The following is a 14,899-nucleotide window of genomic DNA, read 5'->3' on the forward strand; positions in this document are numbered from 1 at the left end:
GAAGTTGCTTATTTTATTAAAGTGGGCTGTCGCTTTAACCAGTAATGACGTCATTCACAGAGGGGTTCGGCATGTCGGAGCCAATGATGTATATAAACCCTCAATTGCTGATGCTACTATGTATTGGTCATTGAGGTGCTTTGACGCCACCGGTTGGCAATATTGGCAGTCCTCCATAGGAATGAATGGCATTCTACAGTACTTCAATAAAATGTTTCAAGGAAAAAATGACATGTATTTAAGTATCGTGTTGTCGTGGGGACAGTAACATTAGTAATATAAAACAAATACACTAAGAAATGTTTTTATATAATTTTTATTTGTATAGTACGCATAATAATTTAAAAGTATGCATTAAGGTGTCTGTAATAGAATAAACATCGCAGAAACAAATGAATAAATGCATTTCTATAGCTTTTACAATGGTGAGAGAGTGCCAGGATGAAGGAACGGTGGCTCCAACATCTAGTGTATATATAAATTATTGGTCGGAGCTGATGGGGTCACCTTAGGGTCATGATAGGGGCTGCACCAAATGATTGACGTATTATAATAATTGATTATGCTTATGTTGTATTAATAGAAGGGGAAGGGCTATAAGACCCCCCCATCCCCCCACTACATTTTATAGGGTCCTGGACCACAGATTAGCAATATGCATTATAAGCTTTAATACTGTTCCAGTTCTTTTCTAGTCTCTGCCTCTTTTAAGAAACGGTCTGAGAGATGTGTGAGTTATTGCAGTCAAAACAGGGTGTCTGTGAGAAAGCACCTCAAGGCTAAAAGAGATTCATAGACACAGAACCCAGCAGGGGAGTGGAATAGATAAGAGTCAAGTCAGAAATACCACTGTAAGCCACACGGGAGTGGAAAATTACTGCTGAGCCCTTAGAACACAATATACTATTGTTCTCTCCTGCACGTTTGTATAACTGTATATACATGGGCTTCGTCTCATGAGTAGAAGGTGTTGACGTAGGCAGTTACATCACTAGGGGTTGACTGCAAGCATATTAAAGCAACTTGGACTTTTTTTATTTTGAAGAACTTACTCGGAAACATGCGTGCTATGTTTCCGTTGTCAACTTCTGTCTGCAATTGCATTAATAAAGGTTTGATTGATTTACTTAAAGATATTGTCTGATTGCTGATTTCACCAATAAGCCAATGATTGACAAAGAACAAGGAACCTACCGCAACAGAGCCCTCAGTTCGCTGAGGTAATAGAAACTTTGGCTGAGGGAAAGATCAATTAAGTGAATGAATAGCGTTTTTGGTGGCAACAAGCTTTGATATTAGCATGCTTTGCATCACAAACAAAGTACTTGGGTTGTGCATTGATGTTAGTTGCAGCTGAAAACTAGCAAGGAAGTTAGCCTACAAACCTGGAAGCTACCGGTAACTTATTGCATTGTAAAGTTATTGTAGCCTGTATGGACATTGTTTTGCGAACATTAAGTTACAGTTTCAACATTTCTACATGCCGTGTCGCATTATTCAAGTGTGTTAACTTCTTCGCAGCATGATGGGGAGATAAACATGATCCATCCCAGACTCCCAGTGCAGGTTAGCAATGAGTATGTGGAGCAGGCACGGTGCACTCAGTGGGGGACATCGGCTGTGCTGATGGACAGACTTGTTCTGTGAGACACAATTGACATAAGTACCGAAAGTAACAAATTCTAGGACAGAACCGTTTTCATGCGCTACTAGCGTCTGAAACATGCTCCTGCAGCGACATAAAACCAGTGCACCTAACAAAAGAGAGGGCTATAAGATAAGAACAAAGATGTTTGGGAGATGTCATTTATATTTATTATTACCTTTATTTAACTAGGTAAGTCAGTTAAGAACAAATTTGTATTTACAATGACAGCCTACATGAGGTGTCAGAAGAAATTGGTGAAAGAGAACAGTGATGGGTTGAAATTGAATAGTGTATTTGTAATACGCTATATGGTTTTGTGTTCAGACCTTGTAAAAAGTGTCAAGGGTGAACTCCTCCATGGTGCCGTCCACTGCTTTCATAAGCTCTAGTAGCTGAGCCTGTCCTGTGGCGACTTCCATAGCCAGTACATGTCCTGTAGGAGAGAGCAGAATACTAGATCGTAAGACTATGATCTTGTACATGATCATGCTGTCAAATCAAGAAAATAAAAATAGGTGTTGACTACCGTGAAATGCTTACTGACAAGCCCCTTCCCAACAATGCAGAGTTAAAGTAACCTAAATTTGCTAAGTATAAAAGGAAATAGTGACAAAATAACAAGGCTGTATACAAGGAGTACCAGTACTGAGTCAATGTGCAGGGGTATGAGGTAGTTGAGGTAATATTTACATGTAGGTAGGGGTAAAAGTGACTGGGCAATCAGGATAGATAATAAACAGAGTACCAACTGCGTATGTGAAGATTGTGAAAGTGTGTCTGTGTGAGTGGCGTCAATATGCATGTCTGTGTGAGTGTATGTAGTGTGTGTTGGAATGTCAGTGTAGTATGTGTGAGTAGAGTCCAGTGAGTATGCATAGAGCCAGTGAAATGCAAATAGTCCAGGTAGCCATTTGATGAACTGTTCAGCAGTCTTATGGCTTTGGGCTAGAAACTGATCAGGAGCCTCTTGGACCCAGATTTGGCGCTCCGGTACTGCTTGCCGAGAGGTAGCAGAGAAAACAGTCTATGACGGGTGGCTGGAGTCTGACAATGTTTAGGGCCTTCCTCTGACACAGCCTGGTATAGAGGTCCTGTATGGTAGGGAGCACAGCCCCAGTGATGTACTAGACCATACGCGCTTCGGATGCCAAGCAGTTGCCATAACAAGTGGTGGTGCAGCCAGTCATGATGCTCTCAATGGTGCAGCTGTAGAACTTTATGAGGATCTGAGAGCCCATGCTAAATTTTTCCAGCTTCCTGAGGAGAAAGAGAAGTTGTCATGCCCTCTTCACGACTGTGTTGGTGTGTTTGGCCCATGATAGATCCTTAATGATGTGGACACTGAGGAACTTGAAGCTCTTGAACCGCTCCACTACAGCCGCGTCGATGTGAATGGGAGCATGCTCGGAACAGGCTTGGCACATGGCAGGAGGCCTGTCTCACTCATCGTGATAAGAGATCCTACTATACCTGGTTGTATCATCATTAGAGTAGACCTTCAGCTTCTCAGCCAAAGAAATTAACCTATAAAAAAGATTGCAATCACTTTACCTCATTCAGACTATTTAGCAGAGTATTTGTTTCCTGCCAGTATACCTCTGGTGACATGCATCCTCTTACCAAAATATAACAGAGAATAGTAACACCAATTCCACAAACAAAAGGGACAAAACATAAATGTTGGTTGTACTATAGCAGACATCCTGCCATGTGCCAAGTCTGTTCTGAGGGACTGTATGAAAGGCTGGATCCAGTGATGCCTCAGAACCACTGTCTTAGACTGAGGTGAAACTCGTCTGTATGAGTGAGGGAGATGTCATGGGATCCTGCTACTTTAGTCATCTCATCAAGCAGCTCCAAGAACCCTTCCTCTGGGATGTCTAAGGAGGGACATAAGAAGTAGTGGGATGTTAAGACAGAGAGCAAACAACTCTTCAAGACAAAAACATTGTGCATGTGATGTGAGTGTATGCAGCTCTGAAGATAAGGCATTTATGTGGAAAGTACACATAAGTGGTCCAGTTTCCCCTCTCCTCTCATGTTTGAAAGAGCAAATCCGTCCACCATGTTGTATGTTGTCCAGTCTGTGGGTCATCATCTTCCTCTGTAAACATGTCCAGCACACTGCCAGGAAGAGGCAGTCTGGACTTGGAGTCATCTTCCCCCCTATGCACACAGACACTTGCTGAGATGGGATTGTGATCACAGATACACATGTATGAAATAATTTAGGACAATGCAAGTTAAATCAATGAGACAGCCTACTATGAAATTGCTCAAACTAGTATATCTAATTGATAACAAAGAATAGTTTAAACAATGTTCGGGAAAGGATGCTACCTTGTTTTGGTGGTGTGTTCCTCTGATTTGTGCTTCTTCCTTAATGAGTTGTCATCTCTGTGCCAGTATCGTAGCCTTTTTGTTACATCCTCTAATAGCACATTTTCTATTTCCTCTTCAGAGCTGTTACTGTAACTGACTAACATTCTAATATGTAAACCTTTCAATTACAAATTCATAAATAAACTTTCTTGATTTCTGTCATAAAAATAAGAAATGGGAACATTTACATTTTTATTTTTTTGAGAGAACACAAATATACATAGATTATATACAATGGACAATCGAGCTTGGGTGTACAATATCACATTACAATTACACAAGGACCTTAAGGGACATACATACACTTACAATTCTAACGGCTTTTTTGTTAGTAGAACATTGAAGTTATAGAAGCACGGACCAATGAACGGATTGCGCAGGCTTGCGATATACTTCCGATAAAAACAAAACGTTGCTGTGGTCATTTATGTCCCCCTGAAACAAAGTACCGTTCAAATTGGTTCCATATTCAGTGACGTTCTGAAAACATTTTCACAGTAGACTATATTTAATCATAATTTACATAATGGTAGTATACTTTAAGTAGCTGCTTGTGTGGTATATTTTTATTTAAACGTGATTATCAGAACACAAGTGATTATCTGAAACAACCTCTTCATATCAGCATCTTCATGGGTTACAAAACATAGCAAGGCACCACACATTTATATCGCTTTCCCTTACTTACAATCAATAACATTATTTGCGAAAATACACAACAATATAACTGTAATGCATAGCTAGAAAAAGATATTCATTGATGAAAGATAAAAGCTATTCGTTGCAGGTTCCGGGTGTATGTGAGCGTGCCAATTAAACCTTGATTATTCATGTTCCCGTGCCTGGGAAGGAACTCTGAGGCTAGTCAGTTAGCTAGCTAGCGTTTTATTTAAAAACATAAATCTCATTTTTAAGCGGGAGGAGTATGGCCTAGTGATCACATTCTCTGGGCGTTGACAAAGTTAACCATTCTGGGCAAAATAGAACATTACACATTTAGTTGGGTCATTTAGAACGACACAAAAGCTCTGAATTTTTCGGCCCTGGTGCCAAACCCGCTTGACAAGAGAGCGGACAGATATTCGACTGACCGAGGCTGAATGCGGATATGAAAGGAGGTATTATTGGGCCTACGAATACTTTTTCTGTCAAAATCGTCAGACGCTACAAAAAACTCCGCAAAACGTTAAAGGTATGTTACCAGCAATAATGTCCCTAATATGTTACTCATTTATTTACTGCATCAATAGATCAGTTTAATACAATAGCTGAATATTTTCCAATCGCAACATTACAAGCAAACGCAACGTTAGCTAGCTCGCCATACAGATGTATGCAGCTATGCTTCTGCAAAATGAGACAGCGACTGCCGCCCGGCTCCGTTAACAAATTATGGGCCGTTTGCTTTTCTCTCTCGTGTGGAAAATGCAATGGCGTAACTAGCTAGGTAAATCGAGTTGTTTTTCTTCGGTTTACATTCGTGCGCAAACACCGACCAAATGGATGCTTATTGATTGCGCACGCTGTGGATGATTTGAATATGCATGTCACCAATAGTGTAATCTTGGGGAACACCGATCGTAAATCAACCCAAACCAATATGATTGACATATTCTGAAAGGAGTAACGTTAAGAGCATTACTTGACATTAGTGCTCATCCGATAGAATGTTTTGAAAAATAGCCTGATGTACTCGGACGCACCAGTTTAAATATTGTCTGTCTCCCTATAATACATATAAATAACAACCTGGACTCAGTGGAAGACGGAATATAGTACATTTAACGTGTTTGCCTCCATTTAGTATGATATGTTTCGTATGGTATGTATTAATTTGTGGATGTCCAAGTATGATGTTACAAAATAACAATTCATATGTTACGAATTCCAATTTGTAAAATATGTTACGAATTTGTAAATAGGTATGATACGTTAGCTAGGTGGCTAATTTTAGCTAGGCTAGGGGTTAGGTTTTTTATTTTTTTACATTTATTTAACTATGCAATGCAAGTCGGTGAAGAACTTAAGAACAAGTTCTTATTTACAATGATGGCATACCGGGTAACAGTGGGTAAACTGTCTTGTTAAGGGGCAGAACATCAGCTCGGGGTTTCAATCCTGCAACCTTTCAGTTACTGGCCCAACGCTCTAACCACTAGGCTACCTGCCGGGTTAAGGTTAGATGAAGGGTTAACAAACATGCTAAGTAGTTGCAAAATAGCAACCCAGCTAGCAATGAGGAATCAGCCCAGAAGCGCCCTCTTCCGGGGAGCTGGAACTGATTGCATCGACCCGGAATTGGGTGTCGGACTCTGTCCAGAATCAAAATGAATGACTGCCCAGAATCGGATCAAGTACATTGAGCCATTTCCGTCTACCAACTTTGCCGGCATCTTACCAGAATCGCCCCAATGCAAATTTAAATTAATGTATACAAAATTACCCAATTTAGTAATTTTAAATATTACTATTATATATTTTATACATACAAATTATACCCATCCACAAAAAAAAAACAATTTTGTCTCGGTGGAAACACCACACACCTGGTGACGCTGCCACAGGAGTCGCTACAGCACAATGGGACAAGGCCATCCCTCCCCTACCTCGTGCCGACGCTGGGACAATTGTGCGCCCCCTCATGGGTCTAATGGTCACGGCCGGGAAGGGTCTCGAACCAGCGTCTGTAGAAACGCAGTTTGCACTATGATGCAGTGTCTTAGACCGCTGCGCCACTCGGGAAGTTCCAGCCACAAAGTTTTTAATGCTTATCAATTGCCTTGCAAAAAGTATCAAAATGCTACACAGGACTCCTAAAGAATTTAATTTAAATGTTAATTGTATTTTTTAAATCACAGAAACAATGAGGGGGGAAATTAAATAAATAATGAAATGTTAATTATGTATAGCAGCCTGTGTAATCATCTGCCAGGGAGCAGCCCCGATCGGCCGAGCCCCAAGTAAAACATTTGGGCCAGATAACTCACACCGGAATCAGCCCAAGCTCAATGCCCGCATCCTAGCCATAAGTAATACTGCTGAAGGCGGCCCAGACTCTGACTCTCAGCTGAGTGCCCCGACTCTCATCTGGAATTGGCCCATATCCACTGTGCTAGCTGAGTACAAAGTAGTAAGTAAAGTTGTCCGAGATGAGATTCGAACATGCCGCCTTTGGGTTGCCAGACGTTTGCATTTTATATGCCCACCCATCCTCCCAGACCAATCATCCTCCTTTTAGTTTTTGCCTGAAGTAACCTAACATATCATAGTAATTTGAGTGTAGCGGATTTACATTTTACTATGTTATGTCTAGTCTATGAGACCAGGTTGAAAATAAGGGGTTTTGATTGTTTGGATATGGCTTGTTTGGATATGGCTATCTTGTTGTGTGTTTGTGATGATGGATCATTAGACAAGTAAGCAGGAATGAAGTAGCCCTCTACAGCTGCTTTTAATCTGATGGAAGGATATAGTAGTAGCAGTGTTTTCTGACCTGCTTCCTCTGAAGTCTGGGGCGGCAGCTAGGCTAGTGGTTAGAGTGTTGGACTAGTAAACTGAAAGGTTGCTCGATCGAATCATCGAGCTGACAAGGTAAAAGTCTGTCATTCTGCCCCTGAACAAGGCAGTTAACCCACTTTTCCTAGGCCGTCATTGTAAAAAATAATTTGTTCTTAACTGACTTGCCTAGTTAAATACAATTTTTTTAATTTAAAGTCTATCCTTTTGGGCTCTGATAATTATTCTGTTGTCTCAGGGAAAGTCTCTGAAACTGAGATATTGCACTTCTTTTAGGATGCCATACCGCACACAGTACTAGTGAATAGTTTAATAATAATTGTTCCCTTTTTCTGCAGTCATCAGAAGAGGACTGAAGACTCATGGAGACAGTGGGTTAAATTTTTCTACATTTAAATGTCTTTGCAGCAGGTGTTCTTCCTCTGCATATAATTTTCAGACACCCAATCTATGGCATCCTAAAAACAAGCCCTTTTTTTTTATATGTATATATTTTTATATTTAGTGATGTTCTCCACCGAAATGGCAGACTAAATTACTGACTTTCCACCCTACCCACCCGTCCACCAATCAATGTACCTTTGATTTTTCTTCATAAAAGCCCCCACTACGATACAAAACTGAATCCCTACACAAGAGCCAGGATGAGTGAGGCGTGGCAGCAGCATGCTGTTGCTCCCCCTCCAGTGGTGCACACCATACCACCGGGGGCGGAGAATGCGTTGGGCTGCGCCGTCTATGGTATTGTCCTGCAGCCTGACCCCGCTCTGCAGCAGTCGCAGCAGCAGCACCAGCATGGCCAGCAGCACAGCCAGCAGCACAGCCAGCAGCAACACCCTACCCAGGTACAGCAGCCCTCTCTGCAGGTAGGGGGCGAGGGCGGTCACAAGTGTGGAGCATGCGGCCACGACATCTCCCACCTGGCCAACCCACATGAGCACCAGTGTATGGTGAGCCAGGACCGCTCCTTCCAATGCACCCAGTGCATGAAGATCTTCCACCAGGCCACTGATCTGCTGGAGCACCAGTGTGTGCAGGTGGAGCAGAAGCCCTTTGTGTGTGGTGTGTGTAAGATGGGCTTCTCCCTGCTCACCTCGCTGGCACAGCACCACACCTCGCACAACAGCACCAACCCCATGAAATGCTCCATCTGTGAGAAGACCTACCGACCGGGTTCCTCTGGGAACACCACACCTTCCTCCTCTGCCACCAACCCTCAGCAGCCGTCTGCTGATGGAGCCTCTTCCAGTGGGAGTGTGGCAGTGGGATCCTCTTCCTCAATTACATTTCCATCGGCCCGTGACAGGCCCTACAAGTGTTCCGTCTGTCAGAAGGGTTTCAGGCACCTGTCAGAGCTGGCCCGCCACGAGCGTGTGCACACTGGAGAGAAGCCCTTCAAGTGTGACACGTGTGACAAGAGCTTCAGCCAGTCCTCTCACCTGGCCCATCACCAGCGCACCCACAGCTCTGAGCGCCCATACAAATGTGCTGTGTGTGACAAGAGCTTCAAGCACCGCTCCCACCTGGTGCGCCACATGTACGCCCATTCCGGAGAGCACCTGTTTAAGTGCAACCTGTGTGAACTGCACTTCAAGGAGTCTTCGGAGCTGCTGCATCATCCATGCCACCCACAAGGGGCACGCCCCTTCCGCTGTGCAACCTGTGGAAAGGGCTTCAAGCGTCCATCAGACCTGCGGCAGCATGAGCGCACTCACTCTGAGGAGCGTCCCTTCCACTGTGAGGAGTGCCAGATGAGTTTCAAACAGCAGTATGCGCTGGTGCGCCACAGGCGCACGCACAAAAACCCATCTGACCGCCCCTTCAAGTGCAACCTTTGTGACAAAGGCTTCTTGCAGCCATCCCATCTGCTGTACCACCAGCACGTCCACGGCATGGAGAACCTGTTCAAGTGTGCTTCCTGCCAGAAGGAATTCAGTCAGTCAGGAGAGCTGCTGCGCCACAAATGCGGTGAGTCGTCCTCTTCATCTAGGGAGACAGACAAGCCTTACAAATGTGACGTGTGCGGCAAGGGATACAAGAAGAGTTCGACACTGCAGCGACATCAGAACTCGCACTGTCAAGAGAAGCCCCTAAAGTGCTCCCTATGTGACCGCCGCTTCCTGTCATCCTCAGAGTTTGTGCAGCACCGCTGCGACCCGTCCCGAGAGAAGCCCTTAAAGTGTCCCGATTGTGAGAAGCGCTTCAAGTACTCGTCTGACCTGAATAGGCACAAGCGTGTCCACACCGGGGAGAAGCCCTATAAGTGTGCTAGCTGTGATAAAGGCTTCAAGCAACGGGAGCACCTGGCCAAGCATCAGAGTGTGCATTCCAGAGATGCCCAGTTCAAGTGTGTTTGGTGTGGAGAGCGCTTTGGAGACCTGGGAGCTTTGCAGGAGCACACAGTCCAGCACACAGCTGAAGGAGGGGGTTACCCTGTGCCACCTTGCATATAGTCACGCCCCTCCGCTCTGTACAAGTTCATAGCAAACGTCCCTGTCTACCATTAATTTGCAGCACCCAGCTTAACACACTTGAACTGGGCATCTCTGGAGTGCACACTCTGGTGCTTTCCAGAGATACCCAGTTCAAATGCTTTGGAGACCTGGGAGCCTTGCAGGAGCACACAGTCCAGCACAAATCTAAAGGGAGTGTTACCCGATGGTAGGTTACTCTGTGCCACTTCTTATCGAGTCCATAGCAACTCCCTGCCTACTCTTAATTTGCCCCCAGCATATACAATCCATACCCTCACTTCCCATCTGAAAACTGATACCAGTCCACTTCCCCATCCTAAGAAACCCATACAATTTATAATTGTTCAAAACAAAAAATAGAAGTCACTGCCAAGTGTCACTGCTTTAGGGCTACTGTCTGAAGGACAGAGGAGACACCAACAAGGATATGTCTTTCACTTCAAACACTAGGGTGGATGTTCTAGCCCAGGTCATTTACTATTATCTATCCTTACCTTCTTGAATCAACTTCCTTGCAAGTGGGGGAAAAAATAAATGTAAATCACCATATTCGCCTACATTTCTGTCTATGAAAAGCTTTGCATTTGTACATAAATTACCTTGTAGATTAAAAAGAAAAAAAGGCGATGTGGACCAGTTCCCCTTGTGATGACCTGCTTGACTGGTGTGTTGCACCATGACCCAGAACTATTCTCTTGCCAACAGTGGTTGTCACTCTAGAATGCATCTACAGAGATCCTGCATGCATTAATGTTCCATTCTCTTACCCAGGATACTCAAGACTTTTATGATTGCTAAGTTTCAGCAGCTGCTACAGTCTACTGATGGCCTCTTGCTTTTTTTTTATTTTGGAATCAATGACGCTGTATCAACTCTGATATAAAATGTTTTGTTTGGTGGGTGGAGGGTTGAAATGATTGTGTATTGGTTACTTTTCCACAACCTAATCACTGTAGTAGCAGTGTATGCATATCAGGAAATGGAACCGGTTCAGGGAACAGAACCAGAAATATCACTAAAACAAAAATGATCAGAACCAGGAACGGAAGTGATCTATACTGTTCTGGAACAGAACCGTTATTTTAAAAGCACGGGAACCGGGTAATAATGTTATTTTACATTCCAGGTATTTTTTTTACAGTCCGACAAACGCAACAATGCGCCTATGCAAAGCCCTCACTCTGTCACTCAGAAAATCTTTGTGTGTGTGTGTGTAGTTTACCTGTCCCTCCCCCTCCGAAGCACTGTAGCCTACTGATGTTACATGCGTGATTCAGAAATGTAGAGATTTTTTATTAGAGAAGAATGGATTAACTTTATCAATGCTGGTTAACTATGGTATCCTTATCACGTTTCTCATTGGATTTATTAACTACAAAAAGGTAAGATGTGTTTTTTATTTTAATTGTGATGCCGCTCTGCACAAACAAGTTTGTTAGCTAGCTCTCGTCCAACTTTAAGCCAACTCTTTTCAAGTTCAAAGACATTCAAAGTTCCTTCATATAAGCCGCTCCTCCGTAGGTATAATTCTGTGGGCCTAGTTCAGATAATGCATGTCATCACAAGATGCCCAGCACTTCAAGCCTCCTCCTCCAACCTCTCTCGATCTTTCCCCACCTGGAAAATTTCAATCGCATCTCGCGCCCTACACTTGTTTACACATGCAGTAGATGTCAGACAACTATTGCTTGCCCGTGCCATAGCAAGCTGCTCTATCCTCACTGATTGGTGAAGTAATTTGAGCTAAATGTAGCGGTTTAAAAAGGACTGATATAAATCATTACTTTCTTGGGTCGAACCGGTTCAGAACATTAATTTGGCTGGTGGGAACAGTGCAACATAATGTCAAAAATAATGGTTCTGTTCTTCAGAATGAAACAATTGGAAAATAATTTTGGTTCCAACCTCTGACGCATATACAATAAAATCATACACCTCTACTCTTTGCTTAAGTATTTTTATGATTTTTTTTGTATGTACACGAATCAACTCCAACTAAAAGTGGTTTATTTTTAAAATTGTTTTTGTGCTATTGTGAAATATTACAAAAGTTTGACTGTATGTGGATGTATATGTGGCCATCATTGTGGCAACTATAGTTTGTACCAAAACACCATTGTACTGCAGCAAATCCCAAAGGTGTGGAGATTAAAGAGCTGAAGTATCAAGACATCTCACTGGTATATAGAAATATATATTTCACACATACAGTTCATATTCCTACAGAGATCAGTGAAGAGTATCTGTGCTGAAAATATCTAAAACTTGATCAAGCTTCCTCTTACAGTACAATATGTATGTGAGTATGTTTACCAGTTTGGTTACAGAAGTTGCATAACTATTGCTTCTAAAACTGCATTGGCTGTTTTGTATGTTACAACTTTTTATCATATGAGGACTTTAATTGTTTTTCATATTTTCAAGTCATAGTTATGATAGTGGTATATGTTGCAAGTTTCCAAGGAGAACATTCTGTCTCTAAGCCCTACAAGGATTCTGACCCCTGGTGCTCCTTTGTGTTTATTTGATGAATGATTGTTGAATCATGTCTGTGAAAATGGAATCCTGGCTGTGAAGTGGATTGTATAAAACATACATCTGGTGTAGAATTTTGTCAGGTCTGTATAGTTTAACCCCAGTTATGTCAAACTTATCTGCAGTAGATTTGTGCAGATCATTTTAACTTCTGGATTTTATAGCATTGTTTTTTTTATAGCATCCTTACCAAAATGGGCTGCTTAAGCTTGATTGCAAAAGTTATGGATTGACTCTTTATAGTCTGTAAGTTGTAAGACAACTAATAAGGCAAAAATCTGTCAACTTTGAGGGCAAATCAATGTGGCTCAAAGTGTTTTTTTTGTGTGTGGGGGGGGGGTCTTTTTTTCAAAGGAACTATTTCAAGGGGATGTGTTTGGTTGTGGTTTGAGTGCAGTATTGAAAAACTATTTTATGATAAGGTAATGCTAACTTTGAGGAAGGTTATTTTTTTATAATCAGTTTCAGTAGACTGTTAAACTGGGGTCAGGGTTATTTAGAAACCCATTCTACTCCAGAACTGACTGCCTCAATGTTGTTGCTCTGTTTCTTGTACTGTGCTGTGTTTTTTGTTTCCTCCATCGTCACCTGAGGTGGGCTAACCGTTTGTCATTCGTCTTTCATCTGGCATTAAGACCACATCAAAAAGCAGTTGTGACTTGAATTAAAAAGAAAAGTACTGTATATGTTTAGTTTATATACATTTTTAAAAATTATTTTAATCTATATGAATATTTCCATTCTTGGGAGAAGGTAACAGGGCCTTTTAGGATGTAATGGGAGGAGATGTTTGATTGATGGAAGGGTCATTAGGACTGTGATTGACATGACTTTTCATCTGGTGTAGTGTATAACAGTTAGCCCCAATTGACCCTGCTTTCTCTGTTCTGTGCATGCCTGCTGTGTTAGTTCCTGTAATCTTTCCTAGGTATTAGTGCTTCAGATGGCACTTATTCCACATAGCTTTTTTCAAATTGTTATGTGAAAAAATATTTGTGACAATGTACAGTGTGTACATTCATGCTAAAATATCTGTATGTAGCATTCATTACACACAGCACTAACAAATAAACTTTTTATAAAGGGGGGGGGTGTCATGTATGTTTTAATTGCAGAGGGGACTGGCATGTATTCTTTCAGGGTTTTTAAGTTTGTAGATTAGGTAGTTAAACAATATGACAAGATGTGTACATTCACTAAAATCAAATTTTCTAATTTGTAATAGGGTGTGTAATGCTTGCTTAAATATAGACTGTAACATGTCCTTTATGCCGCCCAGAAGAAATACACTGCACTTACCATTGATGTAATGTACAAATATAACACTCATGTAGTTAATTGTAATCTCTGTTAACCCAGAACCAAAATCTTGCATAATTTGGTCAGATGCTATTTGTTTATATAGTCTGTCAACAGTAGAGTGGTTATGCTGCAAAATGTTACTCAAGCGTTCACTAAAAGCAACAAGTTTGGTACAGCTGTATATTTTTCAAAGTGGCCTCTGACTGTAATACTTAATATACAATTTATATAGAGGACTGCTTTGTGGTAAAGGAACCAAATTAGTCAGAGCTGAAAAGATTTAGATATTAAGTCACCCCAGATTTGGGCCATCTCACAACATGGCTGCCGACTAACTATTTTACAGTTCAGAAGGACTATTTGAGAACTGCATTTGGTAGAGAAGTAGATTTACGTAGCCTGAAAATATTTTGATGCGGAGCCACCACAGATTTGGCCCCTGGGGGCTGTGGCAGCCAGCTTTGAAAATTACTGCCTAACAGTACCAATATTTTACAATGACTATTTCAAGAGAAAGGCTCCAAATTTAAGACTTCGGCTTAGATATGGAGCCACTACAGATTTGGCCCCTGGGGCTGTGATGGCATCTCACAAAATGGCCACTATCGGTAATACTTTACAGTTTTGATGGCTTTTTTGTTAAACACAACAAATTTAGTACAGAGATGAATGTATGTACAATGAAAAGATCTGGCAGCATTCTTAAATTCATTTTACCCCAATTAGGCAAGATGTACTGTATGTTTTAGTTTAGAGATTCTTGTGTACATCTCCCAATGTTTTGGTAACATACCTGCTATTGGTTTATACATGGCATTGGTTGATGTACATTGTACAGCATACAATTGAATACAAGCTGTCTGGTCGGGTCCAAAGCCACAAGATTTTGTTTAGTAGACAATAGTAAGTTAGCTGCTTAGTTACAGTGCTTTTGATTCTGTGCTGATCTCTTTTGATATTCTGTTTTGCTCCACTGATCCAATAATACAGTGTATTCAGGAAAGTATTCAGACCCCTTGACTTTTTCCACATTTTGTTACTT

At 41.8% G+C, this 14,899-nt stretch overlaps 1 protein-coding gene and 1 long non-coding RNA gene across 8 annotated transcripts; one reads left to right on the forward strand and one right to left on the reverse strand.

Annotated features, from left to right (window-relative positions):
• Positions 1-308: 308 nt before the first annotated feature.
• LOC121846668 lies at positions 309-2,526 on the reverse strand. Its single transcript, XR_006083587.1, has 2 exons — positions 1,975-2,526; positions 309-1,641 (listed from the first exon to the last, which is right to left on the reverse strand). It is a non-coding gene; the product is annotated as an uncharacterized LOC121846668 (long non-coding RNA).
• A 2,340-nt stretch (positions 2,527-4,866) lies between these two features.
• Positions 4,867-13,641, forward strand: LOC112252262 (zinc finger protein 319). 7 transcript variants are annotated; one of them, XM_024423354.2, is made up of 4 exons: positions 4,867-5,222; positions 6,940-7,160; positions 7,885-7,917; positions 8,148-13,641. In XM_024423354.2, exon 4 carries the CDS (start codon positions 8,191-8,193, stop codon positions 9,997-9,999), a length of 1,809 nt encoding a protein of 602 aa, XP_024279122.2. In that variant the 5' UTR covers positions 4,867-5,222; positions 6,940-7,160; positions 7,885-7,917; positions 8,148-8,190; the 3' UTR covers positions 10,000-13,641. The 7 variants fall into 7 exon arrangements, with proteins under 7 accessions (XP_024279122.2, XP_024279119.2, XP_024279120.2 ...); XM_024423351.2 differs by having other exon boundaries at positions 7,885-13,641; XM_024423352.2 differs by having other exon boundaries at positions 6,943-7,160; positions 7,885-13,641.
• The last annotated feature ends 1,258 nt before the right edge of the window (positions 13,642-14,899 follow it).

This window comes from Oncorhynchus tshawytscha, linkage group LG06 (genome assembly GCF_018296145.1).
Source record: "Oncorhynchus tshawytscha isolate Ot180627B linkage group LG06, Otsh_v2.0, whole genome shotgun sequence".
NCBI lineage: Eukaryota > Metazoa > Chordata > Actinopteri > Salmoniformes > Salmonidae > Oncorhynchus > Oncorhynchus tshawytscha.

Coding starts and splice junctions, on each gene's coding strand:
- LOC112252262 (XM_024423350.2), top strand. Junction 7,918..8,147: donor ACTGAAGACTCATGGAGACA/GTGGGTTAAATT, acceptor TCTTCATAAAAG/CCCCCACTACGATACAAAAC.